General features: G+C 38.4%; 1 protein-coding gene across 2 annotated transcripts in view; it reads left to right on the plus strand.

Moving 5' to 3' along the window:
- The window catches only part of EIF5B (eukaryotic translation initiation factor 5B), a 36163-nt gene that overhangs the window by 6527 nt on the left and 16627 nt on the right, over window positions 1–13009 (plus strand). For both annotated transcript variants that reach the window (XM_084269824.1, XM_084269825.1), the window contains exons 2-8: window positions 7810–7935; window positions 8022–8106; window positions 8491–9139; window positions 9570–9790; window positions 9963–10113; window positions 11641–11736; window positions 12883–12969. In XM_084269824.1, coding sequence (XP_084125950.1) covers window positions 7810–7935; window positions 8022–8106; window positions 8491–9139; window positions 9570–9790; window positions 9963–10113; window positions 11641–11736; window positions 12883–12969 — 1415 coding nt within the window. The remainder of the gene's footprint in view (window positions 1–7809; window positions 7936–8021; window positions 8107–8490; window positions 9140–9569; window positions 9791–9962; window positions 10114–11640; window positions 11737–12882; window positions 12970–13009) is intronic.

Raw genomic sequence — 13009 nt, forward strand, 5'->3', positions numbered from 1 at the left:
TTTTGTACAGTAATAGAGCATAGGATATACAAGTTGTGAAACACTGGACTTGGAGGTGATTGCTGTAATCTTTGCACTTTTTTGAAATGAACAAAACACCCAAAAGCTAGTTAAGGGAGGTTCACATGCTAATTTTTTACTTTGCTTTAAGTCATCTTGTTATCTTAGAACATAAATACTTGAATGGAACCTTGAAGAGCTGCTTTCTTCTGTAGCTTTGTGTTGTCAACCTCTAGCTGAAACAAGCTTTTAATCTTTGAAGTTTTCTTGTTTCCATTTGTTTAAATGGGAATTTTAGGCTGTGCTGAGCTGTTTTTTTTTTTTTTTCTTTAATTCTGTGGTTGTTTAAAGGAGACTTTCTGTTTTTCTGGAATCTGTTTGGGGCTAAAATATGTTTTCTCTGTCTCTTTTGGAAGGTTTTGCTCAGCAGGTAGTTGTTCCACTCTTCTTTTTCCCCAGCCAAACTTAAAAGAGAAGGCATGACTCTTTAATATTAAGTATGGAATCATTATCTTGGGAGCCTAAATAAAAAGCAGTTACCCCTTTAGTCAAATTTTACTTCCTTGCTGTCTCATGTAATTAGGTAGCTTCACCCAGCTTCCTTCATCTTCCTAGAGAAAAATAGCTGAAGTGTAGTTTCACATCACCCATAATTCAGTGGAGCTGTCAGAGGTTTCAGGGCTTGTGGTCTTACTCTTGCTGTTCCCAGCAACGTGCTGTAACTGCATCCATTGCATTGGATCCGATGCTTAATATGCCTGCATTTCAACTCGGGTGTGTGGTTTGATTTGCTGCCAAAAAAGGGTTTTCTGTAAGGACCTGTGGCTACAGGATTGCCAGAGCTGATGAGAGGGTGAAAGCCTGGCTGAGAATGGGGAAGTCACTTCTCCCTTCCCCTGCCCCCATAGTTTGAAGAAAAGGCAAGGAGAGGATGGCCTTTTGTTCTGGGGCTGTGATATTTTTAAAATTTCATTTATTTTTTCAGTACTGTCAGTTGCAGTGGTGGGTTGCGTAGCTGGTGCTCGTGTGGGCACTCACTGCTTGAGCTGAGGAAGGAGTGTAGCTCGTTCTTTCCCGAATTTCAGATTGACTCAGGTATGTGTAATTTAAACACGTTCAGCAGGAAAAACAAGGTGGCTGCTTCTACTCTCAGAAGTTTGTGGAGGTCACATTCTTGGATAGCTAATAATGAGAAAAAGGCCATGGCTTCATTTTCATTTTTTCAATAGCCTTTCTGATCCAACAGATGTTTGGTGGTGCATGGTTTTGAACTGTTAAATAATTACTTCCAAAGCAATTTATGTTCTGTAGCATTTTAAACCAGTTGGTCTAAAAGAACTTCTTTTTTGGAAGACAGTGCCCATCTATCTTAAAATCTACAAGCAAAACCAACTGCAAATAAGCCATTCAGCATTGATAACTTGCTGATTTCAGGTAAGCTTTTATTTAGAAATACATCCATATTGCTAGGCTTGTGACCCACGTGTACAGAGGATGGGTAAGGTGTTCCAGGGAGGTAATAATAGTAAAGTTCTGTCTAAAAGTATTAGTTTTACTTGGTCTGAAGCTGTTGCGAAACCAAGCACCTGAAGAGAAGCTGAACCATCTGTTTCCAGTCATTATGAAGGTCAAGGGCTTTTTTTTTATTTTTTTTTTTTTAAGCAAAGGAAAATGACTTAATGACAGTGATGTTGCTTTGAAGGTGGTTAGAAGAGCTGGTGTCATGTAAATGATGAAATATCTCCAAAGTTGCCTCAGCAAAAATGAGTGTTCTGATTATTCAGGAATGTGGGCAGGGAGTTCACAGTAGTGATGCAATTTTGCTTCCTCCTCTTACTGACTCTGCTGCCCCATGCATGTGAATGTATTGTTTCTTTAGTCTGTTTTTAATTGTACAGCATTTTCTGAACTTCATCTTCACAGAAACAGCTTAAAACTGATCCTAGCAAAATATTTTTAGCCTAATTTGACTTTGCTTGTTATCTCAGCTGTAAATTGAAGGCAAGCTTTAGTAGTCGTATTTGTGTTGGTCAGTGCAGTGGATCAAAAACTACTGGTAATAATTGAGTCTGTTTGTACCCTTCAGTTCTAGTTTCAGCAGGAGAGTGTTACCTTGCTGACTCTGCAAAGCTGGATGCTAGATTTCCCATAAGGGGCTTGTTCTCTTTTTAAGCTGAAGTCTTTCATTTCTGTTCTTTCATTTAACTAATTACAATAGAGTCAAATTCATACAAATCAGGGCTCCTTTGTATACCACTAATTAATCCCATTGCTCCACTCTTTCACTTCATGTGTGGATTAATAGTTTCCTTTGCTCTTTATCTTAATGCTGCCTAGTCAGGATGCCATCTCTGTCACATGTAGATGCATGGTGCCTGTTTATAATGATGTTTTTCCCTGTGTTCTGGGATATATGTATTGCAGGTACTGTAAGAAGTATACTCAAAGTCATAAATTGTGTGGGGGTGTTAGGAAAGAGCACACACATTTGCTGGTGGTCTCGCTAGTGCAATATGCTTGTCAGTTATCAGAGAATATCTGTGAAACGGTGTTGGTGTCAGTTGGCTTGTGAGGCTATCAATTCTTCATTAAACCTGCACATAAAGCTGGAGGAGCTTGCTTGGCAAGAAGGGACAGTTAAGCATTTCAGCTGCAGAAGTTCACTGAACAAAGTGCTAAAAGTCTATTAACCCTTACTTTGTTATATGCAGTCCCATCTGCCCCACATTTGGTCTTGTTTTCTGAGGCAAAGCCCAAGAAGCCTTTCAGGTGTCTAAACCTAGATTGGTCTGTTACACTGCGTGGAATATAATCTCTATCTGACTTTAGTATGGAAGCTTCACACTGTGAAAATCCCTGGTGATGAATGTATTAGCTGTGCCAGAACTTGAAGTCATTTTTTTAACCTTCCAAGAAGAGAAAAGTAATAGACAATTAAAATACAGTTGTAACTTCTGAAATCCCTTGTTAGGAAACTTTGATTTTTTTTTTTTTAATCTTATTTTCAGAATTGTAAGTTTAAATCTTGATTTGGAAGCTTCTGTTCTGGTGAGATGTGCATTAATTAACAACTGTAATATCCTAGACTGCAAAAGATAAGGTAAAACTAAACTTGAAAAATACATTTTGTTAATTGTGTGCAAATGAAACTATGAAACTTTAAAATTTTACTGTTTGTAAGCACAATGGCAAAGGATGGCCTTAAGACTGAAGCAAACCCTAGCATGTGGAAGCTAGGATTAATGTAAGCTTGAATATCAGTAAATCAAAGCTTGCATAAGGCAAACTCTGGCCTCATCATGGCTTCAACAGGGATTTTCTAGGTTCTGGCTGTTTCAGGCCATTGCATCAGAAAAAGAACTGGCTCCAAAACTTGCTTCTCACGTTTAAAAAAATCCTCTGCCCATTCCTTCTCCTCCTCCTTCCCAAAAAAAGCCCGACAGCTTAAGGTATGTGCTATTTTAGTGGTTTTTTTCAGCAGATACGATGTAATAGCTGAGGGTTTTTTTTAACTGGCATTCTAGTCTTAAATATTGTTTCTTTGCTGTACTAGCAAGAGAAACACAGCAATATTTTTTTACAGACCATGCATCTTTCAGTCACGAGGTTTTTCCACTTTTCTGACTCAATAGCTTGCAACTATCTGGGGTCTTATAAGTAGGAGAGCTACTGCTGGCTGTCTTTGTACATGACTGAGCAGTGGTAGGTGACAGCTCTTAATTTATTTCCTAACTCTGCTTTATTTGTCACACTGAAATGTTTTATATTTTTTCTTCCAAACAGGTTTTGTGATTGTAGCTTTGTCACTGGTTTTGCTTAACATGTAACACAGGTTGTGGGTTGGAGTTTGCTTTCTGTTACTGGCCTGATTTGATACTTTGATTTCATGAGAAACGTTGACTTTTCTTTGTTGCTGGTGCCTGTCTTAAGAAAATCTCCGAAGACTTACTTGGAGTGGTATGGGTATATTTGATCCTGGCTTCGCTTGGTATCCGAAATGTGGTGATCTCTGCAAGCTTGTTATTAGTTACTGTCATCTCCTTCAATTAGCCTGACTGCTGTGTCTCTTGCTGCTGCATAGTTTTGCCCTGTTTAAGGTACAGACCTCTGTGGAGGAATGTTTGCAGCCATTAATATTTTGGAAATTGCTTGTTTAGGTTTGAGTGAAGTACATACCCCGAACTCTTGCTGCAACTTAAGCATTGAAATGCTGTTTTAGCAGTATCAGAACTCTCTTCATGTCTGGCAGCGAACACAGAGGCTGTAATCAAAATAGATTAATAAGAAAGGTGACTCAGGCTTCAATTCTGAAACAGACAAAAGAAAATCAGGGAAATGGGAAACCTTTCCCAGTGGTGCAGTAGCACTTTATTTTCAGTTTCATGCTTTCCAGACTTCCTTGAGCTTCTTGTATTGGCTGGGGAAGTGTGAGCTTATCTTGGTATGTGAACCTGATCAGCTGCAAGCCTCCTTTGAGTCCAAAGCATGGAGCTTGATTGGGCCATGGTGATAAGACTCTGGAGTCTCTATATAAAGCAGTTTGAGGTCAGAATTGAAAACTGTTAGAGTACACTGTTGCTTTCAGCATACAGGTTTCTGTATCGGGTACTCTTAGGGTTGGGGCTTAGGACCGGTTTAAAGGTTGGGTGGAGGGGTAAGAGAAGGGCTGTGTGGAGACCTTTTGGAGCACCTGGAGGAGGAGGGTCCTGCAAGAGTTTCTAAAATGTTGATAGGATAAAGTTCCTATGTGTATCTTCCAGTGCCAGTCGGAAAGAAGTTCTGTTACACATCTGAGTGCAGTGGGTTCCTTAGGACATAAGAATCTCTCAGGAGGAGACCGAGGGCACCTTATCAATATTCTTTTGAACTTGCCTTTGGTATGAAGTTCTAGTGGAATGTTATTAGTTATAAAAGGTAAGGAAATTCAAGGTCAGTATGGGAATAAACTCTTAGTAATGGAAGTCAATATTTTCATTCCTTGGCTTTCCAATAATATTCTTGCTTTACAGTTCCTAAGAGGAATTGTAACTGTATACATTGCTGTAGATATAAATGCATGCAGCCTTAATTTTACGTTTTCTTCATCCAAGCTCAGATGCTTGAAGCCTGCTATGTCACTTCTTAATAACTGGAAATGTAGTGGAAAGTATAGATTTCTTGGAAGCCATTGACTGTTGAGCAGTAGAAGCCAAGACTGGAAAGGCTCTTGTGCTATATTTATGCCACTATTGTGACAGCTGAACAGTCTTCATTATTATTCTTGAAGTGTTCATGCTGGTGGGTGTTAAAGCTTAATGTCTGTGAATTAGTTTATTCAGTGTTTGATTTGAGAGGTTTTTTTCCCCAGAGAAGTTTTCCTGAAGGTTCAGTTGAAGTGAGTGATTTAAAACCAAATAAACTCCTGCCCTTTTAAAACCTGTATCCTGGAAAACATAAGGTACCGTAAGCATCCTCTTTGCCAGCAGCATAAAAACCATGTGGTTTATGTTGGGACATAGCTTTCTGCAAAGTTACAATGTGAAAAGTTACCCTGAGGAATATCCATGTAAAAAATAACCTGTTGAAAGGCCTGGCTTTTTAATGCCTGTACAGCCACATGGTTAAGTCCTGATAGTAGTGTGAGCAGAACAGCCATGGAAGAAGTAGTAGTAGAGCTTTAATTTTGGTCTCTTCAAGCTATTTCAAGCTTGGATTTGATTCCATCTCCTCCATTGATTCCTAGATTAGGAGAGGGTAAGCAAGTGTTCTAGATAAACTAATATGCCTCACTGAATGAGAAAATAAATGTGAGGGCCTTTGTGTAGGCCTAGATAGCATGTGGTTAGACTAATATCAGGGTGCAGAGGTGACTGACATTTTTATTTCTGTGCTACCCTGATGCACAGCCAGTTAAACTGCTTATAAAACCAGCTCTTAAATTGCTGAAATATCAAGTTAGCTGGTCTTAAGGTGGAAACGGCCAGAAAGGTTATTCTTTCCTCTTGGAGGGGTAGGGATTGGTTTAAAGATCTTCCATGAACTATTTGAGGGCTGCACTTCTCAAAGAAGTGTATTGCTTATCACATCAGCACGTAAGTACTACTAGGTACATTCAGCCATATGTTTTCTTTTCTTGACAAAAAGTAAGTATCTCTGGGAATAAAGATGCCTGTACAGTCAAGTGCTTCATTGTTATTTGGTTTGTTCAGTCTCTGCAGAAGAAAACTTAAACTCTTGAAAGCAAAATAGTCTTGTCCCTTAAGGAAAAAACCAGGAAGTGCATTGTTGCTTACTTGTGCTTTTGTCGCACATAGACAGTGTTTGGTGACTTATGCCAGATTGTTTCATAAAATGGGTTTGTGAATATCAGCACTCACTTAAAGTTTTAAAATTATTCTCAGCCCTCTACTTTTGCAAAGCGAAATATAACTAAGCCAAAGTTGTTCCTTTAGATATTCTGAAATTCAGTAAGTGCTTTCTTAATACTGAATTTCTGGGGTTGTAGATTGGAAAGACTTGAAGCTCTGGTAGTTTAGAATTTACTGATAAAAAATCAGTAGGTGCTGAGTTTGGAAGAAATTATTTTCCAGTGTTTTCTTGATTTAGATTCAGGTATTTGATGGGTCAGCCGTTGCCTGACTGATATTTCCTAAGTGGGTGGTAGTAATTGAAACAGTGAAATTGTGAAACAAAGAATGGTTTTCTGCCCACGTAAGAGGGAGTTAGACAGGGTATTAATTGCATATTGATTAAATGGTTTTTGAAACCACAAGCTGTGATAAAAGTAGCACCTGTCTGCTACTTGGATAGACCAGTTTTGGTGTGAGTATTGAAATTCTCTGTGCAAAGCAGGGAATAGGCAAGTTGTCTTTTTTTGCAATTCTTGTGGCACAAGTCAAGAAAAAAGTGCATCTGAATGACAACTATTGGTAAAGGACAGGAAAAAAGCAACTAATGCTCTGTTGCAGATGAGAGGTTATAGCAAGAAAACAAAATGTTTTGGAAAGAGAAACTTGATATAATGAGATCTGATGAGGAAAGATGCGTATTTGAGATGCTTAATGAAACTTTTTGGCTTTCTTTAGGCTTGGAAGCAGCAACAGTAAGGCCTGTGGTGAAAATAAACGCTGGCCAACCGCACTGGTATTTTTTATGATCTGCTTTAGAGTCTGGCTCGGGGCTAAATTGTGTTCCTCTGTGTGACTTTCAAGAAAAACAAGATAAGAATAAAACTTTTCAGTCTGATGGCAAAGCATAGGCAATTGTTATTGTAAGTTGGAAGCTGTGAAGAACTTCCACTTATTTGCTAAATAAAAATACAGTAGCTTTTTTTGGTTGCTAAAGGGCGTTTAAAGGAGCAGGTAAATGTTGCTTAATAGAAATTCCTGGTTACTAAATTGCAAGATTGCTTTTTTGCTTCATGTTTACGCTTTCATTGTGGGAACTGCTTTTCTATCCATGATACCTACTGTGATTTGAAGGGCTAAACAATTTATCTTTTGGAGGAAGGAAGTGAAACAGTCTAGCTATGTTCTTAGAAGTTTTATCAAATCTAAACTCTTAAAGTCAGTGTTGCAAGAGCTGAACAGGTTTTACTGTTCCACCTCCCTTCAAGCACATGGCACGTGTGAAGGTTTTTCCTTTTTGTCCTGCTAGATGGAATAAGTTATAAAGTGCATAATGGTTTGTTAAAGTGGGGGTTGCCCCTGCACTGCTTCTGGTTTGTGACTGACTTTACATTTTTAAGCTTTCGTTTTATGCAGATGGCTTCTAATTAGGTAAACTTCACATTTGAACTCTTGATAACTCTGCTTCCCTTTTGCATTTTAGTGCGAAAGATGATATTGATATTGATGCCCTTGCTGCTGAGATAGAAGGTGCAGGAGCTGCAAAGGATCAAGAGCCTCAGAAATCCAAAGGCAAAAAGAAGAAAGATAAGAAGAAACAGGATTTTGAGTAAGCTTACTATTTTTTCAATCTATCTTATTTTATTTTGTTATACAAAACCTCAGTTAAGTACCATAACTTCTTTCTTATTTTAGTGAAGATGATATCCTGAAGGAGCTGGAAGAACTGTCGATAGAAGCGCAAGGAGGGAAAGTTGACAGGGAACCTTCTGCAGGAAAGGTGAATATTGAGGGAGAGGTGGGCTGTTTAATAGGAAATTGTTGAAACTTGAGAGCTCCATCCCAGATAACTTCTGGTGCTGCAGTGCTTGGGGATCCTATGTGAAACTTGTAGCTAGCATGTATTTTTAGTTATAGCTGATCATATTTAAATAGTAAAGTCAAATGCGAAAGACTTTACCAGAAGCCATGTCTTCCTGCTGCTAATTATTTGAAGTCAATCAGAATAGGTTGTGGGTTGAGTTGTAGTACACTAGGCAGGAGTAGTTATTGCTTTCAAACTCTTGCCTTCAATAAGACTAGTTTTTCTTGATGTCTCTGTGCTGTTTCTTAGCTCACAATAAGTAATTTTTTATTTCTGGTTATTCAATTGTTTAATCACCAGGCTGAAAATGACAACGAAGAAAGTTTATCAAAACAAGATAAAAAAAGGAAAGGAAAGAGTAAAAAAGCCAATCTGGAAAATGACTATGACAGTGAGGAAGTGGAAGATAAAGATAAAAAATCTAAAAAAGCTCAGAAAGCAAAACAAGATGTGCCTTCTGGCAGCGATGATGATGATCGTGAAACACAGGTTAAGAAAAGCAAAGGGAAGATGCAGAAGTCGAGTAAAAAGCACGACCTGTCAGAGGAAGATGACGCTAACGCTAAGAAAAGCAAAGAGCGTGCGAGGGCAGCGTCTACAGGTGAGAGTGGGGATGAATCAGATGAGTTCTCACAGACCAGAAAAGGACAAAGGAAAACCCAAAAAACAAAGTCCGCTCCTGCTGCTGAAAGTGGGGAGGATGAAGAAGAACCTTCATTTAAAGTAAAGACAGTAGCTCAGAAGAAGGCAGAAAAAAAGGAACGTGAAAGGAAAAAGCGTGAAGAAGAGAAAGCCAAACTGAGGAAGCAGAAAGAGAAGGAAGAATTGGAAGGTGGTAAAGAACCAGCAAAGTCAAAGGAACCTCCAAAAAAATCTGAAGAGAAGGTTGCTTCTGAAGTGGTAACCCCCGGCCCTGGAGAAAAAGGAGACACTCCTGCAGGAGCAGAGGGTTTGTATTACAGTTTCTAAAACTGTAATTTAAACACTATAGCTTTTATAAGAAAGTATGAGAGTTGACAAGCAGTGAGGATGACCTGCTGCTTTCCTCTCAATAAGAAATACTATAACTTTGGTAGCCTTGCCTGCCTCTTCGCTTTGGCTCACATGTGGCTGTTTTTTTCTGGCCTGTAGTTTGTTCAGGTACATGAGAAAACAAAAGCCAAATGGCAAAATCTCATTCCAGTAGTTCTGTATTGCTGACCTGCTTTTGCACTTCCCAGTGCAAGATTTCAGGTTCTGACTTTGTAACTTTTTTTTTCATTATGAAGTACTTATCTAGTAGCAAGTCATTGGTGTTATTTATATTCAAAACATTAATTGTATTTCGAGTGTCTTTAAAACTTTGGGTATCTTTGAATATATGCCTCTTCTTTCTGTAGCTGATGACAATGAAGGGGACAAAAAGAAGAAAGACAAGAAAAAAAAGAAAGGTGAGAAAGAAGAAAAAGAGAAAGAGAAGAAAAAGGGTCCCAGCAAAGCCACAGTTAAAGCTATGCAGGAAGCCTTGGCTAAAATGAAAGAGGAGGAGGAAAGGGCAAAAAGAGAGGAGGAAGAACGCATAAGACGACTGGAGGAACTAGAAGCAAAGCGCAAAGAGGAGGTACTGTGTATTTTGCTCTCAGGAATAACGGTAGTCTTAACCTGTACCCTTGCTGGTGGTGCAGGTGGTGGGTTGGTCCTTAATGTGTTTCTCATCAGTAGAATATATGGTTGGCCAGCTTTTGTGTCAGGCATGCTTTAAAATGTCTGCGCGGTTTTTACCCCTTTTCTAGGAACGATTAGAGCAAGAGAGGAAAGAAAGAAAGAAACAGAAGGAGAAAGAGAGGAAGGAGCGTTTGAAGAAGGAGGGAAAACTCTTAACAAAAGCTCAACGAGAAGCCAGAGCCAGAGCAGAGGCTACTCTTAAACTACTTCAAGCTCAGGGTAAGTGCTGGAGTTTAAAATAATAGTAATAATAATAAAAATAATTCGTAACCCTTACTGGTCTGTGTTAATTTTTTTTATTTGGAGCTGGGAAGGCAAATACCAAGAAGTTCCATGTAAAGCTTTTCTGATGTCAAGGAAGGCAGTGTGTGTGCTGCTTCCCACCTCCCTTTCCCTTTTAAGTAGGTTTAAATGTCCATATACAGTTTTTTCATCTGACACTATAAATATCCAGCTTTTTAATACATTCCACTTACAGTTTGAAGATGTCAGTTAGGGAACGTAGGAAAAATCACTTCTTCCCACTGCTTAGTCCAAAGGCCAGGAAAAGCAGATGGGCTGTGCTGCAGGTCTTGGAAGACCAGTGATCTGTGTCCTCTTGAATTATATCATGTTCTTGATAAGCAAGTGCATTGTTTTGCCTCACCTTCGCTGGGAACAGTATGTTATTTTCTTGTGTTTACTTCAGGAAGAAGTTACATAGAAGCTTCTCTGCTTTTCCGTCAATTACCTGTTTCTGTTGCAGTGAAGTAAAGGTAGTGTAGGCTTATGTCCCAATTTGTTCCTGGTAGAAATGAACCAGAAATGAATTCCTGAGTGCTAAGTATCCTTCCCTTGGTATTTGTAGAGATCACTATCTGACACTTTGGTAAGTGGAAGTATGAGAGTAGGAATCTCTGTTGTAGCTATTAAACTGTTTGGAACTCTTAAACATACACAAAGGCCATTTCTTTCCAGTTGCTGTAGTTAGAATCCTCCTATTTGTGTGCTGACACTACTGGATTTTTGTCAGATCTCTGCTCTAAATCACACAGTGCCTGAAAGAATTTTGAGTGTTTCAGAAGGTGCTGTTGTAATTTAACTGTTATTTTTGTCTTTGCACTAAACTTCTGTTTTCAACTGAATCCTTTCCACCATTACAGTGCTGTCTTTCTGGTGAGGTGAAGATGAAGCTGATGAATTGAACTTGGTGTTATCTTAGTACCTAAACCCATCTATGCTAAAAAAAGCCAACATTAAGCAAAAGGGAAAACAATATTTACTGAACTATTTTAAGCTTTGAAGAGCAGCTCCGCCTCTTAAGTGCTCCAAATTATCTGTAACTAGAATGATTTGCAGGCTGGCTTTTAAGTGAGTTTTAGCATAGCAGACTTTAAATTGACATATGCTTGTTAAACTTGAGGTACGTGTGTCCATGAAATGCTGTGTAAGCATGGGGTAGCATCAAACCTGGAATCTCAGGATCAAATTGTATTTTGGAATTGTGGGGGTTTTTTTCCCTGTTAGTAATTTAACACTTTTGAGAGTGTTTGGAGTATCTGAAGAACTATATTTAGCTCAAGTTCTGCAGCTGTTGAAAAAAACAGACTTTTAAAAAAAAAGGCAAGATATGCATTGAACCTATTTTCCACTCTCTCCCTTCCTCCACCTTTAAATTCTGGAAAACATCTTCTCATTTTAACCAAAGCTTATGTTTAGTAATTAATCGCCTGGATTTTCTTTTCAACAATACTTTTTATTTTGCAGGTGTTGAAGTGCCATCCAAAGACTCTGTGCCAAAGAAGAGGCCAATATATGAAGACAAAAAGAAAAAGAAGCAGCAGCAGCCAGAAAATAAAGAAGGTGTGGTTTGCATATATGGATGCTTAATATATTAGTCATATTTCCAGAAGGTGTGATATAGATCAGCTAGTCCTAAGCTAATCACGCTTCAGGGTGCCTTTCAGGTTCTTTTCACACCCCTACCCCCACGTGTGAGTTCTGATGCTTTAGGATCTTAAAGTTGTGTTGAAGACTGCTCACTTAATCCTTTGTTTCACAGCCTACTTGGCTGGCATTTTTTTCCGAACCTGGGTATTTTCTTTAGGATGTCTACATGTTGGAAACAGACAGAATGTAGAGGTCTTCTAATGGGAGCTTAAATGCTTTGTGTGTATATGTAGGTTATATACAATGTAGTGTAAATAATACTAGCTTATAATTAAGTCTGTGTTTATGTCCCAAGATGAAAGGGCATCAATCCTAGTTGTACTGCTTTTTCTTTTAAGATGGAGATAGTTGTTTGTGTGTTTTCTCAAATATGAAAGAAGTTTTTAGTTTCTAGGGTGTGAATAGTTCAGAAAGCTTGCCTTTCTGAAAACTTAAAATTTATTGCACTAGTTAAACATGAAGTGAATATGTCAATTTTTTTCTTATGGTTTTCCTGTGGGTGGGAATATTACTGTGACTCTTCTCAAGACTGTTCCTTAGTTTAAACAAAACAAAATCTCTGTTGCATTAGGTGTTTTTTAGCTGTTTGGTGTGTTTGGGAGGTTTAATTTTGACATGAGTTACATGGCTACGTAACACTTGAGGGGTGTGTGTAAAGAATTGAGAACGGTGTTTATCTGAATTGTATCAGTGATTTTATTTTATATGGAACTGTAGAGCAAGAGTTGGTAGTTCACTAGTATTCATTTTCTTTTTAAAATGTGAGGTTTTTTAGTGTTCAAAAGCAATGGTAATCCTTTTAGCCAATATCTGACCTGTCATATAAAATCTGTTTAACTGCTTAGAAAGCCAAATGCTTTTCAGATTAGCCACATGCTCTAACTTTTGTTTTAGCTCAGTAAGTGGGAGTTCAGTTAGTTTGGTATTAAATAAATTCAGATTTTATTTACTTATAACAGCACAACTTAAAAATAGAAGTTAAATGTGAAGCTGTGTCTAACAAGGCTGGTTTGTGCTTTGGAAGAATGTAGCAACCAACTTTCTTTATTGCAATTTCAGAAAGTGTGGAGGTGACTTCCCCAGCTGAAGATGCTGTAGAACTGGAAGCACCAGTAAAAGAAGAGACTCCTCTTCCAGTAGAGCCAGGTTAGTAGTAATGTCCATACATTTATAGTGCATAATAAGA

The sequence above is a fragment of the Gallinula chloropus genome (genome assembly GCF_964237585.1).
Source record: "Gallinula chloropus genome assembly, chromosome: 1".
NCBI classification, from domain to species: Eukaryota; Metazoa; Chordata; class Aves; order Gruiformes; family Rallidae; genus Gallinula; species Gallinula chloropus.